Source organism: Aspergillus bombycis, assembly GCF_001792695.1.
Source record: "Aspergillus bombycis strain NRRL26010 chromosome Unknown contig00226, whole genome shotgun sequence".
NCBI lineage: Eukaryota > Fungi > Ascomycota > Eurotiomycetes > Eurotiales > Aspergillaceae > Aspergillus > Aspergillus bombycis.
In genome coordinates, this window is record NW_019170228.1 from 595 (window position 1) to 18,246 (window position 17,652).

At 49.0% G+C, this 17,652-nt stretch overlaps 6 protein-coding genes across 6 annotated transcripts; 2 read left to right on the forward strand and 4 right to left on the reverse strand.

The window, feature by feature from the left end:
• Positions 1–1,540: 1,540 nt before the first annotated feature.
• Positions 1,541–4,914, reverse strand: ABOM_012046 (condensin subunit YCG1; the record flags this gene model as incomplete). Its single annotated transcript, XM_022539174.1, has 2 exons — positions 1,541–2,818; positions 2,875–4,914. The coding sequence occupies 2 exons, from the start codon at positions 4,912–4,914 to the stop codon at positions 1,541–1,543; spliced, it is 3,318 nt and encodes a 1,105-aa protein (XP_022383000.1).
• A 640-nt stretch (positions 4,915–5,554) lies between these two features.
• ABOM_012047 (cysteine synthase A) lies at positions 5,555–6,737 on the forward strand (the record flags this gene model as incomplete). The annotated part of the gene is made up of 2 exons (XM_022539175.1): positions 5,555–5,672; positions 5,740–6,737. The coding sequence occupies 2 exons, from the start codon at positions 5,555–5,557 to the stop codon at positions 6,735–6,737; spliced, it is 1,116 nt and encodes a 371-aa protein (XP_022383001.1).
• Positions 6,738–6,886: 149 nt separating this feature from the next.
• Positions 6,887–8,175, reverse strand: ABOM_012048 (putative sulfite oxidase; the record flags this gene model as incomplete). The annotated part of the gene is made up of 4 exons (XM_022539176.1): positions 6,887–7,477; positions 7,541–7,985; positions 8,047–8,111; positions 8,164–8,175. The coding sequence occupies 4 exons, from the start codon at positions 8,173–8,175 to the stop codon at positions 6,887–6,889; spliced, it is 1,113 nt and encodes a 370-aa protein (XP_022382998.1).
• A 706-nt stretch (positions 8,176–8,881) lies between these two features.
• Positions 8,882–9,397, reverse strand: ABOM_012049 (uncharacterized protein; the record flags this gene model as incomplete). Its single annotated transcript, XM_022539177.1, has 5 exons — positions 8,882–8,940; positions 8,998–9,102; positions 9,163–9,178; positions 9,238–9,294; positions 9,347–9,397. 5 exons carry the CDS (start codon positions 9,395–9,397, stop codon positions 8,882–8,884), a joined length of 288 nt encoding a protein of 95 aa, XP_022382999.1.
• Positions 9,398–13,043: 3,646 nt separating this feature from the next.
• On the forward strand, positions 13,044–14,582 carry ABOM_012050 (cation diffusion facilitator family transporter; the record flags this gene model as incomplete). Its single annotated transcript, XM_022539178.1, has 9 exons — positions 13,044–13,125; positions 13,177–13,226; positions 13,282–13,326; positions 13,376–13,523; positions 13,574–13,654; positions 13,717–13,787; positions 13,846–14,080; positions 14,139–14,218; positions 14,298–14,582. The coding sequence occupies 9 exons, from the start codon at positions 13,044–13,046 to the stop codon at positions 14,580–14,582; spliced, it is 1,077 nt and encodes a 358-aa protein (XP_022383003.1).
• Positions 14,583–15,564: 982 nt separating this feature from the next.
• On the reverse strand, positions 15,565–16,580 carry ABOM_012051 (uncharacterized protein; the record flags this gene model as incomplete). The annotated part of the gene is made up of 3 exons (XM_022539179.1): positions 15,565–15,894; positions 15,955–16,260; positions 16,308–16,580. 3 exons carry the CDS (start codon positions 16,578–16,580, stop codon positions 15,565–15,567), a joined length of 909 nt encoding a protein of 302 aa, XP_022383002.1.
• Positions 16,581–17,652: the final 1,072 nt, after the last annotated feature.

Below are 17,652 nucleotides of genomic sequence, written 5' to 3' on the forward strand. Positions count from 1 at the left end.
CGGTAAGGTACTTCTGTCGGCGGGTATCACATTTGATGGTCCCCCAAGTCGGATGCACCTATGAAATGCCCCTAGGAGATTAATTCCTCCCCGTCCATACCGTCCCTCGCCCAACTAAATACATAGGTAGAAATAACTAGTATCGAGTTCCTGGCCTGACCAAGAGTCCGGTCATCTTTCTTCCAATCCCGGTCCATGGATGAATGGATCCGCCAGTTCTCGCATCCGAAGAAAAACGGTACGCAATAATACACTTAGTGTGTAATTTTCAAGGGCACCGAGCCAAAGAATCAGGTCATTCTGGAATGTTGATTACCCAAGAAAAAAAATAAAAATAAAAAAAAAATAAAAGTATAGTATAGAGATGGGAAAAGCGGGAGCAATATTAATATAGTACTATTCATGGGGAGGTATGAAATTTGCCATCTCTCTCTTCCTCCCCGTCAGACAAAATGAAATAAATACATACAATCGTTGGAATAAATAAATAACAAGTGAGACATTTTCGATTTAATCTACCAACAGGTGAGCAGGAGGATGGCTGACTGGTCCGTATCACCCACGATATCAGGCCATGACAGCAACTTAACGGTCGGCCATCAATAATAAACGCAGGCTAACCCACCACTAGTGACCTGGCCGCAGCTCTCGTACAGGCCCCAGGCTCCAGGGAGGCATCTGCCTGGGCCTTGACCACCGATTCCTTTCCCCCGTGCACGTGCCAATCCGTCTGGAACTATACCAGAGAGACTGACCTTATATGTCAGCTCCAAGTTCCAAGCAGCAACTTCCTGTTCCCTCTTCTTGAACACTGCTTTTATACCGTCAATTGACCCACAATACTTCGACATGAACCCCGTGTACTGAATTGTGGACGTGAACAATGACTAATGCCAATCTCCATCAGTCATACGAAGTCGAAACGGGCAGCGGAGTGGCTCAGCAACACGTAATGGGGAGATTTGCCTAGTTCTAAGAAAATACCTGGATTGGAGGCTATGCTATGTCTACATTACCTCGGTACGTCATTCTCTACTCTTCATATACGATTACTATGAGGGAACACATAAATACATATATATATATATATACAATCTCAACAAACTTGCATCTTGTCGATGATTCGGCGTGATTCTAAAAATATGCTACGGTACCTTGGGGATATATTTCTCAAAGAACTCTTCGGCAAACCCCGCCCCTTGCACTGGTCACATCGATCGACCGAGTACTCGTAACTCGAGTACGATCATGTCAACCTTCATGACATCTTTCACCGATCGAGTCCACGACATGTAAACTCCTTGAACGACATGTGTCATAATATATTAAAGGCAGGATTTGCACTTCGACGATCATTAACCAACACCTGGCGTTTCAAGGATCTTGAATGAAAAGAATAGAAAACATTTACAAATAAGCCTTGAAATGTATAAACATGAATTAGATACATTGTAACAAGTCCGCACGTCGTCCCGAGACCATATCCTAACATGACCCATCAGCCAACGCCAACCCAGAAAAGGAACGCATTAGGCAACTCCTAGTAATCGTGTGCTTCAGACTTGATTGTCGTCCTGCTATCATCGTTCTCGTCTTCCTCCATAATGCTGGGCTCGATTGACACCCCGCGACGATAAGCACCAGGCTCGATGGAAGGGCGGACGCTACCGGACCGGCCGGAACGAAGACTGAGCATATCACTGTCTCCCTCCTCGGTCCCCTCGCGAGCGCGGGAGCTACTTGGGCGGCCCTGAGCCGCTGCCAGGAGCTTAAGAACCGAGTTTTTGACCTTGACAAGGGCATTCCTGCTAGCAGCTTCAGAAGCCAGACCTTCTTCGATCGTTTCGTCCAAAAGCTCCTTCACCTCTTGTGCAAGTGCAGCATTCTCAGGGCTAACTTCGCTTTGGCTACTCCGAGCACTCGGGCCGATTGGGTCTTCGCCCTCCGGATTGCGAGAACCAGCCCTTGAAGGCACCGCGGGAGGAGCGATGTAGAGCTTGCTAAGCAGGGAGAAAAGAAGCTTTTTCTCTTCCTTAGAGCAGCGGTTAGAACCTTCGCTGATCCCCAGCACACGCTCCAGGATGTCCTTCACCAGCGCTAGATGAACCCAGCCACATATGTTGGAACTGGCTGTGCCGCCTGCGAGAATCTTCTCTCCGCCCAGCCCAACAACTCGCCGTTCGTCAGTCCATTCCGCGAGCATACCCAGAACACCACTCATTAGCGCCTTTAATTCTCGCTGTCCAACAGTCTCATCGATATCGCCATCACTGTCCTCTTCCGCTTCAAGTGAGAAATACTCTTCTGCCGCATTGAGGACTGCCCGGACAACCGGTACAGACACCCTGCGCATATGTTGGGTATTTGTCAGCTTCGAGTGGCAGTATACAGGGAGGAAGTAGGCTAGAGTCTGCCGGAGCGCGGGATTTTCACGAGTACGGGGGTGGAAGAAAGTAACCACAAGTGACTGCAAGAGGGTTTCGACGGATGTTTGGTTGTACTCCTGGATAGCTGGAGGGACATTAGCCCCAGAGGGAGTAAAGGTGTTAGTGAGCAACAGCTTGGAAAGAGCTGTGGCGGCGGTTGCTTGGACACTGTTCGGAGAGCTAGACTTGAGTGCCCTAGCAAAGACTTTCAGCAACGGCTTCTGGAATACTGGCGGTGTCACCGTCTCTCCGTCAGGCTGGGTAACAGGCGCGAGCAAGGATGGATGGGTCGTCAGCATGTCGCATAGGATGTGCAAGGCAGTCGTCTGCAAAGCCTCATGGCCCTTGCTGTAGCAATGGATAAATAGTGTCATGTTTTCTTCAGCCAAGGTCTGGTGTGGGGACGACTGTTAGCATACGTCAGAGGTATAGAGCGATAGAGACCAACCTTGTCAAGCAAACAGCATAGCCCGAGGCACTCAAGACCTCTTTCTCTAATTGGCGCTTCATGACTACGGACCGCAGGAACGACCAGGTTATTCAGCATCGTAACCAGGTTCATGTTTGCTTGCAGATTGCCCTCCACATTTTGCAACATACAAAGTGCAATGTGAAGACATTTCATGTTGACCATGATCTCTTTGAGAACCTTTGCTTTGGCCTCTTCTTTGTTGAAGGGCTTTGCTTCGGGAGTTTCAGATCGATGACGACTGGAGGATTCGCTAATTTCCGATCTAGCTGACACAAAGCTATCTTCAGTGGCAATGGTATCGTGAACTTCAGCGATGGCCTCCAGAACAACACTACAGAACTCGTTTTCGGCGGCAGCGTTTGGTCCACAAACAAATCGCAGTGTCTCGATGGCGAGTTTGGTACATTCTTCAGGCAGCTCTGGAACTGCCAAGGATTCGCGGAGTAATGAGAACATCTTACGTCGCCCAACTTCGTCACTGTAGTCCAGGGTCATGGCAATGTGTAGCAACTGTTCAACAACAAACTCATGCTCAATAGAGTCATCATCGTTGGCTGTACCGGCTTCCTTGGCCAGCTTCTTCCGCTGTAATAGGTCGGTCATGTATTTGTTCAAGAAGTAGGCAAGGGCAGTGACTTCGGGCATTTTCTCGTCAGCTAAGTTATCGAATTTTCCGTCGTGCTCCACGCGACAGAAGTCGTTGAACGAGCGAATGAGGAAAGCTGATTCAGCTGTCAGGGACTCCCAGAATTCCTCATCGAAGACGACTGCTTCCCGGTAATCAGGGCGACCTTCCCAGAAGCTACGCATGGCTTCATGGGCTATGCCGGTTTCAATGCCAGAGTTCAGTACGTCGATTCTCTCGAGCAGCTCCAAGAGGGCTGGTACGTTCGGCGGAGAGCGTTGATTAGCTGGACCTTCTTCGTCATTATCTGTACTAGCAACATCCTCAATCCACCGATCGTAGAAGAGCTTCCCAGTAGCCTTCCTAACACTTTCATCTCGATCTCTGAGACCCCAACGGAGCAACTTCTCTCTCATTGACAGTGATAAATGTCGGAAATCACCCAGAGTAGGGAGTAGACGTGCATATAATGCTCGCCGCGTGGCGGCGTCGAGATCGCGAGCTCGTTCAAGAAGGTATGGAAGCGTTTTGCGGAGAAGAGGTAGGTTGAGAAGTAAGGTTTTCCGAACCTCTGCGCTTGTATCATTTTGCATGATGTCAACAAGCTTCTCCACCAAGACTGCACTATCCTCATCATCTTCATCCTCGTTGCCTGCCAGGCGGCCAAGACCCATCACGGCTTGTACTCTCACAGATGATTCTTTGTCTCTGATCCGCTTCAGAAGGCCCTGTCGGATGGTATGGTACAAATCGTCGTCAATCGTCTCGAGAGAGTTCACAATATGCGCAGTTATTTGCGTCGCACGGAAACGAACAGTCCGATCCTTAGCAGCTAGTAACGGCATAACACGGGCAACCAGGCTGGTGGCCAAACGGGACGTGGGTGTTTCGGCGCTGACTTCATCATCATCGTTGGCGAAAAGCTCGGCATCCTTTTCGGATGCATGGGTCAAGAAAGTGCCAACAAAGCGCAAGACACGGTCGCCAACGGGTTCCGACTTTTTGATGGGCAGGATACGTAGCATGCAGCGACCGATCTCCACATTAAACTCCGTTTCGGGGAGTGTCTCTTCACCTGGAATCAAGGTCTCCTCTTGAACCTCCTTACCATTTTTCTTAGAGCTCTTCTGTGATATCCCGCAGCAAGCCTCTTGAAGCTTTCGAAGTCGCACGACGAGTTTTCGGTGTCCGGTTGTCGAGCGTTGCGCATCAGCGAAGAGTAAGCAGACATCCCGGCGCAAATTGGGAAAAGCCTCGGGCAAAGGGGGTTCCTCCGGGATGGCGACAGAAGGAGTTACAGAACCTGCGCGCCCGCCTGATACTGATGGTTGAGCGGACGGTCTACGCGATGTTGTCGCAGAGGTCGAACGGGCGGAAGATCGACCAGGCATGGTGTCTGGAGGGGTAGAGGTTTGAGTCGAAATGTGTCGATCAAGTAAGGAGTTGTCGCATAGAGTCAGACAGGGAACATCTCAAAATCGTGTCATAGATCAGATTCAGGCACCGGAACTCGTTGAATGGCGCGCCTGTAGTCGCTGGACCAAGGTGGGATGATATTGCCGTCGGAGTTGAGTTATCGCCAAAACATTGCGGACGATAGCCCGCAGTCACGGGGTGCAGAATAAACAAACAGCCCAAAACGGGAAAGACTAAGATAAGGGTTAGGGTTCGCAAAGCATTATGTCATGTCTGACCATCAAAGGCAGTATCGCGGGGTTTATATACGAAATCTATATCGATTGTCACTATCTATTCCCTAAATGATATACAGGTTACTGCAATGTCAATCCATCAATGGGATTAATAGTACCAAGCATTATCGAGTCAACGTTATGTCCAATGGAGAAATGAGGGTCCTCACTTCGTGCAAGCTATCACGCCATCGCTCACGTGATACTTAATCGCTGACTAACGCCGACCATCGGCATTTGAGAATCCGGGGAATGGAATGGTCTTCCTCCATCAATTGTCTCTTGCATAGTAGACGGCGTTCGGAAGTAGCTGTGCTAGCCTTCGAAGCCTTTTGAAATAATGTTCCGACAAAGTATTCGGCGCTTTGGCACCACTGCGCTCCGCGCAGCAGAAGGATCGACCGCCTATAGCGTCCGAGTGTCGCAAGCTCAGGGCTACGTTAACGGTCTTACAGAAGGTACGCTAAGATGAGGAAAATAAGAGTTAGCTACGCGAACAACGGCTTCTGACAGTTTGTCATTAAGCAATTGGAAACACACCACTTATCCGATTGAAGCGTCTTTCCGAAGAGACTGGCTGCAACATCCTCGGTAAAGCCGAGTTCCAGAACCCCGGAGGCAGTGTCAAGGACCGTGCAGCATTGTTCGTCGTCAAGGATGCCGAGGAGAAGGGGCTTTTGAAGCCTGGCGGTACGGTGGTTGAGGGGACAGCTGGTAACACTGGAATTGGGTTGGCGCACGTGTGTCGGTCAAAGGGCTACAAGCTTGTCATCTACATGCCCAACACGCAGTCCCAGGGTAAGATCGACCTATTGCGGCTGTTGGGTGCTGAGGTCTATCCTGTCCCGGCTGTCGCCTTCGACAACCCGCAGAACTACAACCACCAGGCTAGGAGACATGCCGAATCCCTGGATAACGCAGTATGGACGAACCAGTTCGACAACACTGCCAATCGCCAGGCTCACATTGAGATGACCGGGCCGGAAATCTGGGCCCAGACTGGCGGACAGGTCGATGCTTTCACTTGTGCTACTGGAACCGGTGGAACATTAGCCGGAATTACCCGTTATCTGAAGACCGCTTCCGACGGCCGGGTGAAGTGCTTCCTCGCCGACCCCCCAGGCAGTGTCCTGCACAGCTACATCCAGAGCGGCGGAAACCTGATCGATCGCTCGGGAAGCAGCATCACGGAGGGTATTGGCCAGGGCCGCGTCACGGATAACCTTCAGCCCGACATTGATCTTTTGGATGGGTCACTGAACATCAGTGATGAGAAGTCGATCGAGATGGTCTACCGCTGCCTCGATGAGGAAGGTCTCTATCTTGGAGCTAGCTCTGCGCTCAACGTTGTTGCTGCCAAGGAAGTTGCCGAGAAACTCGGGAAGGGTAAGACCGTCGTCACCATTCTGTGTGATGGCGCCTACCGCTACGCCGACCGTCTGTTCTCAAACACCTGGCTCCAGAGCAAGGGCCTGAGAACCGCTATTCCTAAGCACTTGGAGAAGTACATCGTGCTTCCCTGATTGGTTATGTATGTATAATGTTGTATAGACCAGTGTCAATTTTATGATATCTGTGAAGCATGTCCAGTTACAAGCATGAGACAATTTTAGTTAAGCTTGAATGATCATTGAACGCCATTGCCAACACCTATGCCCCGATAACTCATTCGCTAAACAATGGTAAGGTCACTTGCCCTTCCATACCCATTATACCCCACACCCCTCAAGTTCCACTGCGGATGCCCCTGCTGCATATTCCCACCCCTATCAAACGCGCGACTTAGAACCTCCCTCCCAGTCCCTCTCTCAACACTGGCCCTTGCCCTCCACAAAACCCAACACCATTTCCTCTCAGTGGACGAACCCTCGATCTCGGCATCCACCCATATCTCCCCTCCATCAGCGGAAACCTGCACAGTGGTAACCGGGCCATCGGCGCCATGTGGCACCGCATACCCCTTCACCTCAACAGTACCCGAGTCCGAAAGATGAACTGTTTCCCCATCGGCAGGCACCCCCACCACCGAGTTAATAGACATATCACACATAGCAGGCAAGCGACCCCAGTAGGGCTCAGCGGAAGCACTATCGACCGCATCCGGCGGCAGGATCTTGTAATCGTGCTGTTGGTAGAAATTGGACGATTCATGGTCTTGCACCGTGATACGATCGAGCCACTTGACCCACCTGGCACCCGCAACCCCGGGGAGGACCACTCGGACCGGGTAGCCGTGGTTGGGTGAGAGCGGCGAACCGTTCATCTATCACCCATCAGCCCTGTATAAAAAGCACCCCCTCTGCCCCAAAGATATAAAGTAGCTCACCTCCAAAGCAAGAATAACATCCATATCCTCGTCCAGACACCTCTTCAACTCCACACTACTTCCGAACCAATCATCCTCCTGACACTGTACCTGGTAGCATGAAAACGCAACATATAACCCCTGATTCAAGTCTGGCGTTACGCCAGCTCGCAGTAGAACGTCCCTCAATCGCGGACCCTTCCATTGACAGTTCATGACAGCTGCATCGCCCCAGTCGATCCCCTGGACTTCCTTGAGCAGTGTGCGCATGGCATGCCGCCGGTTCCCTGCGCACTCTAGAGCGCAGATGACTTCGTGCTGGGGGAACTCGGTTCGGAGTTGTTGGATGGATAGACAGAGTGGGCTGGGGATATTGCCGTCTATGCGGACGGTGTGGGTGTCTGCGGTGAGATGCGGGATGGGACCATGGTTGCGGTCATAGGAGATATCTTCCGGGGTGATGAAGCTGAGATATTGTTAGTAGCATGGTCTGGGGGTTTGCATCTGGTGGTAACTGCGGAGGTTACCTCGCGACGAGGGTTTTGATGGGTGGTTCCCGGTTTAGGGGGTTTTGGATGGAGTATTCTGTGTGCTTGATTTTGTTAACATGATTTTCGCTCGTGGTTGGCAATACCAGGACGTACTGTGTCAGTCATTTTTGATTGTTTTGAGTGCTGGCTTTTGGGTCAGACCGGGCTTAAGATGGTGGGATTTATGGTTGTTCTTCTGACGTCATACTTATCTTGATTCTTAGGTACTGATGTAGCTACATAAACTTGAGCTTGTCTAAAATATATCTTCTGGCTTTTGGGATATATATTGTTTCGGTCCCTGAAGAGGGCCCTCAAGGGCCGCTAGGAGCAGCGAGCTGCGTACAAGTGGCTTTTGGTGAGCACAGTCGCACTAATGCTATTGTCATGTCATCTCTTTCGTAGAATCGTACAGTTATGCTTCTCATGTACTGTACACTGTGACCGCCTGCGACTTACACAAAACGAATGTTGTGCTTGGTGTAAGGACAGAACGATACAGTAAGCGCAGGAGAAAAGTAGAGGCAGTCTGTCCGGATAGCTTAATACCTTTTCTCAATTTACAGCATTCTACACACTCACAAGGCTACATATAGATAAATAATCTCAAGGATCAAAACCCTAGTGGACAAAAAAAGCAAAGCTATTGTGTCATTTTGATGCTATGAAATAATTCTATCTGTGCCCGCATTTGCTGCTTAACAGAACCCACTCGCTAGAAGACCATAACTGACAAAACTCAAGATGTGAAGGAAAACAACAGTCGGAAAACCACTGATGTGCGTCAGGTATGCCAATCCTGAACAGCTATTCATGGCGCTGTATAGCCCCATTAAGCCTTGTTGGGGTATCCAGAGGCGCGCTGCACGAAGATGAAAGCAGAGGTGAACTCTATTGTGCGAGTTAGAGAAGCATAACAAGAGGGCATTGGGGTCCAGGGGTACTAACCAGTGAAGGAGACCTGCTTGTCGAGAGTAGAGTCGAAGAACTCCTCGAATGCAGCGGCGCCTTGTTCACCGTATGCCTGCTTGAGCACGTCCAAGTCGACCAATCCTGTGTTGTACGGTTAAGGTCTGATTCAATCAGAGTGGTTGGATGTATAAGATCGCTTACCATCGTTATCGTTGTCCTAAATCCAATGTGTCAGTCAATGGCTCGTTATTGTGTATGGAAATGTAATTAACATACCATTGCCTTGAACTCTCCCAGCAGACCCTTGATGGTTTCCAGGGAGTAGGTAACATCCTTGGAGTAGTTAGCACCATAAACGAGGTAGATCGATGGATATGGTCCTTACTGCGGGGTCGCTGCCTCCCATGACAGTGTCGTAGAGCTTGGTGCTAACCATTTTGGCGAGTGTTTAAAGAGTAGGAAGGGCTGAAAGGGGGGTGTTTTTTTTTTTGGATGAGAGACTGAAGTCTGATTGTTTGAAGTCTGGCTGTTGGAGTGATCTGTGAGCTTGGTTGATGTTTTGGTTTCGAAGGGGCAGACTGGGTCTCTTTATAGATTTTCTTGCACCGCAAAAGAACGAGCTTTGCAGGATAGAACTCGTACTAGACTCAAGGTGATGTCCACTGCAATCGCAAGTCACTTGCTGACAGGTCCGTGGGGGGGCGGATGGGGCCAAACTGCCGGCGCATCGCCCCATTCTGCAGTCGACGGTGACCTCAGCTCACCCCGCATATCGGCCATGACTGTGCATATCTTCTGACAGACTAGATCATGCGTGCTAGAGGCTCTAACGTTCATGCCATTTCCGGGGCTACAGTGTTGGTCCAATCTTTGATCGTAAGTGACCTTGCTGAACCACCATAGTCTCACCAGTAAGAGTTTGGAAGACCCATCGCACGTCGAACTGTGTCTCATGTAACGTCTAGCGACATGAATCAGATTCCATTAGCTGTATACCACAACTGGTTGAGATCACCTTGCATCTATCTTGTGTAATACCCTCGCGAAGAAGCTCTCCAACAGTGGTACTGAGTACTCGTAGTGAGTGGCATAAGCTTATGGTTGTGGGGGCGGCGGGAATAACCTAAAATCTGACACCGACTTGGCCCCCGGCGCCCCCACAGCATACAGTGGCAGAAACCTCCTAAAAGCCAGCTATTCTACTAGTATTTAAGTAGTATACCAGCCCCGGCTTACTATTTATAGTAAAGATGGTAGCCGGTAGAACGGGAGCAGGCTAAACCCTAAACGGGTGTTCCAATTATTGAATACATCCCCCCCGGTACCAGGAAAATTATGAAACAACGAAAAGGAATCCAGAAAGGACGGTTAGCCGTGTTCTCCGAGGGGCCGAAAAGTGAGTAACCAGTAGGATACGTTCTTCACAATAGTACATTATGGCAAAGATAATTTGATCTTGTCTCAAAGCTATCCATCAAACGATACCACGGCTAAACTGATTCATAGAGGGAGACGATACGATCATAGAGCAAAAGACTAGGTGAACCATTCTCGAGGTAATCAGCAGGCTCTGATCGTTCGACCCAGGGGAGGAGAAGCTCGTGACATTTGGATACAACTTCGTTCTTGACATTCTCCCTATGGCGTTTATCCCATCTGTAAAGCAACAAGCAGTTGCCACGCATGTTGAACGCTTCAATAACCCTAGCCGGTGCTGTTGGTATACGGTCTTGAACATCCGAGAATTGAAATCCATATATTTCTTCGAACCTCTCCCGGCATAGCTCTGCAGCGGGTGTGTTCCTCTCTTCACTAACCAGGAAGTAGTCTTCTCGGATGTTCCCGCCATGGGCCGCCTCATTTCGTCGCTGGTTTGACAACAGCGCCCTGAGTAAAACGGATTTTCGGATTTTACGGTACGGGGCAACTCTTTCCGTCAAGTCATCAAGGGCTCTCTGGTGGTTAACGACTTGCTCCCGCAAGTCGTTTCTAAGTTGTTGGAGGTTGGAAAGAAGACGGTGCCCGGATTGGTTCGCGATGGTCCTTGCTGAGGGATCCATGGTGACAGGAACTTGGGTAAGCAGTTCCGCTTCCAAAGAAGTTCTGGTGTCCCTAGTGAGATTTTCTTTGTAAATCACCCCAGTGAACGACGGGTGAGTCAGAATGAGATGAAGCTCATAGGGTGCCGGGGGACGCCGTGGTAGCTGTGATTCGTGCTGTTGACATTTTGGATGGCGCCCTGGCTGACTGCAGTAGAAGGTTAAGACCAGAGAGGTAATGAAGGAGGAAGAAGAAGAAGAGACGGTTAAGAGTGAAGGAGAGGAAGAGGCGAGGGAGGGCGAAAAATGAGGAGAAAAGTGAAAGGGGGTGGTTGATGGATTCACAATACAAACGGAAGGACCAAACAAACCATCCCATTCAGGAACTATATGGAATTTGGAAGAAAGTCATTGTGTTCCAATGCATGAAAACAGTGACTGCCCAGCTTTTCATCGGCTGTATTCACTTCACACACCAGATATGTTCTAGAAGCCTCCATATCCACCTGTTTCTTTTCAACTTCCTTCTACTCTGCCTTCAATCTTCCTGCCTTCCCTGGATCTTCTGCCAGGTGTATCTAGAACAGTGAACCCGACGTATTCGTTCTGTTTTAGAGGTGTTTCCAGTTCCCCTTGTTACCATCCAACCTGAGCTCCGACCAAGGTGCATGGGTAGGCTTCTTCTGGTGGGCCCACGCTGGACTAAGGATCTTCCAACTCCTCCACCATTTCATAAAGCACAGCTAGCTCTCATTTTGAAAGAAAAAATGGAGAATCCCGATCATCAATGTCATCGGGTGGGGGCATAATGGACGTGTTAACCTCTCATATCACTCTCGTCCCTTAGTCGGATAATCTCCCACTTTTGAATCCCAGAAAGTTATAACGAGTACCTAAACCAGAGGGGATCAGCCCTAAATATCAGTCGCGGAGATCAACCAGCTCTTACGAAGAGAACGAGTGTTTATTCTAAGAAAATGCTACAGGGTGCACGAGTGCGTACAGTTCCCGCAATAGCATTCTTTGAAGCTCCTGTCCTGTGTTTTGCTTGCTTTTTGTACATACTTTGGATCCAACCTCCTTCAATATGGAACGGGGTCTTGGCGTGAGGACCTTGAGGGTGAGGACCTTGGGGGACAGCCTCTGCCCAATTGGAAGACCTCCAGATCGGTGGGGGGGTTCCTGGATCTTAACTTTATCTGAACGTCCCAGATCGCCTTCTGAGCCCTATCTCGATCTATATATCCTATTCATTCCTACTGCCCTTGGCCTGATTTCGTTCCCTGTCCTGCAAAATCCCCCTTCTATCTGCCAATCGCCCATCGGTCCTCGCGTCGGGCCCAAAGAGGATAGCGCAGATTACCTAATTCCCTTGCAGCTGCACCGCTGACTAGGCAAAACATAGCATAACTCTTTTTTTTATGACACACTGATCCGGCAAATTAAACGAAGCCTTTCAAAGCCCTTGTCGACCGCGTACAAGTGGTCACAGGTGTACTTTGCATTCTGCCCCTGTGGAGAGATTCGGATCCATCGAACAAGAGTTACATTGACACCCGAGGCTTCGCACTGGCAAATATCACGCCCTAATCTTGATCACGTCGACCAGAATCCTTCCCAACCCCTTCTGTCCGGAGACATCCAATATCTCTCAAATGTATATAGGAAGCAGATAGATTGCCAGCAAACAGTCATTCATACAATTGAACATCAAGTGTTATCCCCCAAGTGCCAGTGGCAAATTGAGTTCAGTGACGACTCTGCTGTGACACATATTCTCCCAAAGCTGCTTGGCAAAACCTGACAAGTCAATAACGCCCGTGGATCTTCGCGGAGAATCCACTAGAATCGCTCTTTGAAAGTGGGCTGAGGATAATCCCGGTCCCAATCCGATTAATATTGGGCATTTGGACACGGGAGAATTTTCCCCTGAGGCTTTAAAATGCTTGATCGAGCCCGTCCTCCACCCCCTTCACTCATGTCTATCCGTTGAGTCTTCTACTTCAGCCTCAATTGTCCTACGCAGCGGGTATATCTCTCACCATGGCCTTACACTTGACGCAGCTACAGCGTCTCTCGCTTGTGATCGGTATCTCACTTTGCTTCTTCGTTGCTGAAATTTCTGGTATGTCATCCCTCCTGGATCTTGAATTCCTTTCTCACTTGCCATGACCAGTTGGATTTTACACGAAATCTCTCGCCCTTGTGGCTGACGCATTCCATTATGTTCGTCGGAAGAGTCTTCCGTGTCGGGGCGTGATGTCTGTGCTAATCTCTGCAGCTCAATGATATCATCGGGTTTATCGTGGCATTTGCTGCCGTGAAGGTACGGTGTCTGACAGTTTCCACAACACAGATCTACTAATCCAAAACAGATATCGTCGAAGAAGGAATCACCGAAAGACCTGTCTTTTGGCTGGCAGCGAGCTCGCCTCCTGGGAGCGTTTTTCAATGGTGTTTTTCTCCTCGCCCTCGGTGTCAGTATTTTCCTACAGTCTATCGAGCGCTTTATCAGCCCACAGGGTATGCGATCACTCTTTGTGAATCCTAGAGCATGCTGACAGGTAATGCAGAGGTTGAAAGTCCAAAGCTGGTCCTTATTATTGGGTGTGTTGGGCTTGCGCTGAATATCCTGAGCGCGTCTTTCCTTCACGGTTCGTTCTCCTCGACTTCCCCATCTGCACACAGACTAATTGGCGGGGTTTCCTTCACTCAGAACACGACCATTCCCACGACACAATTCCCAGAGGAAGTCTAGACGCAAGCGCTGAGAGCGGGATAAACGAGGTAACCAACCGGTCTTGCTAATCGTGAAGATGAGAAGAATGCTGAAGGTCCATCACAGGCTTACGCCTTCCATACCGGCCATAGACACAATAACCTTCAAGCTCAGAAGAAGGGATACGATCTCGGGCTGCTCGGTGTTTTCATCCACGTCCTTGGTGATGCCTTCAATAATGTCGGTGTCATTATCTCTGCCTTGATTATCTGGCTCACCAGTTCTGCCGCCCGGTACTATGCAGACCCGGCCATTAGTATGGCGATCGCCCTGATGATCATGGGGACATCTATCCCCCTCGGTTTGTGCTACTCCTTTTCTATCACATGTGCTCTTGCTCGGTCTAACCTTTTATTCAGTGAGGAATTCAGGTCTTATTCTGTTGGACAGTGTTCCAAAGGGAATCGATCTGAGCGACGTCAAGCACGACCTTGAACTGGTACGTTTCCGCCCCGATATACCTTGACCCCCGCCTGCCCCATGCTCCGACCGTCTAGCCTTGTATTAACAGGGTTCAGCTACCCGAGGTTTCCTCCGTCCACGAGCTGCACGCCTGGCGCCTAAACCAGGAAAAGGCACTGGCTTCCGTACACGTCGGCCTGCCCGATATTCGCATCTCAGAGTTCGTGAAGCTGGCCAAGACCATGAACGAGTGCTTCCACAGCTATGGTATTCACTCAGCGATTGTGCAACCGGAGCTCATCCAGACAGTGGAGAACACCACGAAGAGGGCTGAAGGGAAGTCCGGATCCTGTCAGATCACCTGCGGCTCTTCCTGTGAACTGCTTACCTGCTGTGGCTAAGGAGGGCAACGGCAGTCGTTGGACGACTTCGGCGATTGCACCGGCTCTCTAAGTTATAGGGAGACTGTTTGACCCTTGCGGTGTTGGGGACTGGATTTAATTTACATAATGCGCTGTTAAACTCAGTGGGAGAGCCGGTATTGGTTTCTCGAGGAGCTTCTCTGAAGGGTGAGGTTGGAATATGGTAGATCTAGAACTGCAAATTGCATGTAACACTTTATTTCATACGGCTAGTAATATCTGTTCCTGTCTATTCGCTTTTGATCATGACCCTGTAGGAGAGTTATATAGAATGAAATCCAAGCAATGCCCCATGACTTCTCTTTCTATCTAGGGAGGAATGTTGAACTCGTATAGTGCCCCAACGCGGGAGAGCTCCTGGCAGCCCATATAAATACCAACTAGCTTTGACTGGCTTGGGGGTGAAAAATTCCTGTCACGTGCTAAGAGTCGCGGATGGCTTTCTGCAGATATCCCATCTTTACACCTCCAAATGGTATCGCACAAGTTGAGACTATGATGGACTATATCAAGGTGAATGGTTGTCAGTGGGCTTCTTAGGACCAGTTAGAGATGGAGGGCGGGTTGATAGACACAGGCTAGGCGTTCACGTACAATACTCGACACCTCTTGTGTAATATTTACGATATTTTGAAACCTTGCCATGCATTTTCTTTATCCATGCTTAGACAGCGTTCCGGACAAGATTCTGCCTTTGAGGCACCTACAGAGCTAGACGTTCAATAGCCAGGCTCTAAAAGGAAATACAATATTGATTCTTTGATCGATTGAATTGCAACATGGAGCCACCTTCCTTGCTCAGGGAAATGTAACCACAGTGGAAGAGAAAGGGTATTACAGAACATTTAACTGATAAGCCTCTGTATTTACAAGTACCATCTCCCTCATGCTGTCTCCCACTGTAAGATATCCATAGCAAGCTCTCATCACGAAGTGTACACACAATATCTCCCTTTCTACACTACCTCTTACCACGTTTATCCAATCGTTGTAATAAATCCCCAAACTCCGGATAATCCTCAAGCCGTCGACGCTTATGCTGCGTTCGCCCATTATTCTCGACCGTTGGCTTACGCTCGTAAAGATGGCGGTATATATGCATTGCCATGGCTTCCTCCGGCTCGATGCGCGTGGCATATTTCTCGGCTTGAAAAGGGATGGTACAGGCACTATCACTATTCAGAACAGTGGGCCCTCTCTTCGCTCCAAAGGAGTCGAATTGATCTAATTGATCATCTGAGAGTTTAAAAATCCGGTATCCGTCGTCGGGATGGATGAAGGCATCGCGGCACTAAGTGACTTTAGTAAGTCTAGCCACAATGGAAACCGCAGGAAAGGAGAACGGGCCTACTTTGTCATCTGTCTCGCCTCGATCGAACAACACCGTCCCTCCAAAGACTTGTTTTTCAGCCCAGTATCCAACCACGTCAGAAACCTTCAAGGGATACTGATCATGGTCGAGATATTCTGAATGACAAAACCAAGTTGATTCGCGGGGATGCGACACACGGTTCCGACTTGGCCAGGCATCGGGGTCTGCTTCGAAAGATTGGGAAAAACGGGCAACCACATTATGGAACGAAATGGCTACCATCTCTAGCAGTCGGAGTTTGAAGTCCCTTGACCCTATTGAGGTATCTTGATATGCTTGCGCAACCTATACACTGGTTAGTCCTGAAGGACAAGACGGGTAAAGCCACCAACATCAGAAAGAATGTCAAGACTGTCAAGTTTGTAGTTGTGCTGGAAAGATTTGACCGTTTCGATTGATTCGTCAGAAGGGTCGTCTTTTCTTTTTAGGCCGGCCTTCACGAATTCCCAACCGTTGGAGTCGGTGCGGCTAGGTATCCCATCAACGACTTGTGCGAGAGCTCGCTGTGCAGGCTCGCTCGATACAACATTGCGTAGTGTCTGGGTAAACGCTTCAAGGTGTTCAGGCGTCAAGTCACTGATAGAAATTTTGTTCATGCTCGACATGGTTTTGGGGAGATTCTTTAGATCGCTTTGAAGTTGTTGTGTGAAGGTGAAAGTGTCCCGGAATAATTGTAATTTGGCCTTGAGCATTGGTGGCGGGGAGATACTACTAGTAGTACTACTAGTACTGTATATCAGTCTAGATTTACTAGCGTCAAGGTCAACTCCTAATTACTGATAGGAGCCTATCAACGCAGAAGCCTGGAACATCACCAAGCGCTTACGGCTTTGGTTGTAATAGGCGCTTAATGCGTCGTAATAGCCCACCTGAACGCAGTAATCAGTTATAAAAGCTATTCTCGTTAAGAAAGAGAGACTAATGCATGGTATACGCGCCGTGGCTACTAGACAGTAGGGTACATTGACCTATTATACATTGAACTATAAGAAAAGACCTGACAACGGTCTGACGCCCGAACACTCCCCATCTACCATTTGATAAAAGACGTTCATATTAACTGGGAGCTGGGGATGGAATGACTAACCCTCTCTTTGTTTCTTTTGAAGTCATTTTGAATTTACATTTGGAGTTTTGCCTCCTCTACAGCAAACCAGACCAAATCTGATCGGAGACTTTCTCAACTCTGGCCGTTCATCACATAATCGATACGAGATAGTTAACTAATTTCGCCCTCCTCATGACTAAACATGTCGCTTGGTGGAATGGCGAGAAGTTAGAAAGGATGGCACTTCGCTTCTCCTCGAAGCTACTCTCCCTTGGGGCATCAAACTCATCCCTGATCGGGCAGCCTTAGTTTGCCGGGGCAGGTTTAGAAGTCAGGACCCGCTCTAGGAATTAAGATTCTAAATAATTGAATAAAGTATACTAAAGGAGATCATAGATTAGATAAAAGATAGCCCTTTTAATATTTTATATACCTATCGTGTATCTATCAGGTCAATTTCTATCTATTTAACAATGCAAACCTTGATCTGGAGGTGTGAGACCGAAGTGCTGGGCCACGACTATTTTTCATCTAAACGCCATGTGCCTACTCCTACTACTACTACTACTACTACTACTACTACTACTACTACTACTACTACTACTACTTACGTACGTATACGTACTAAC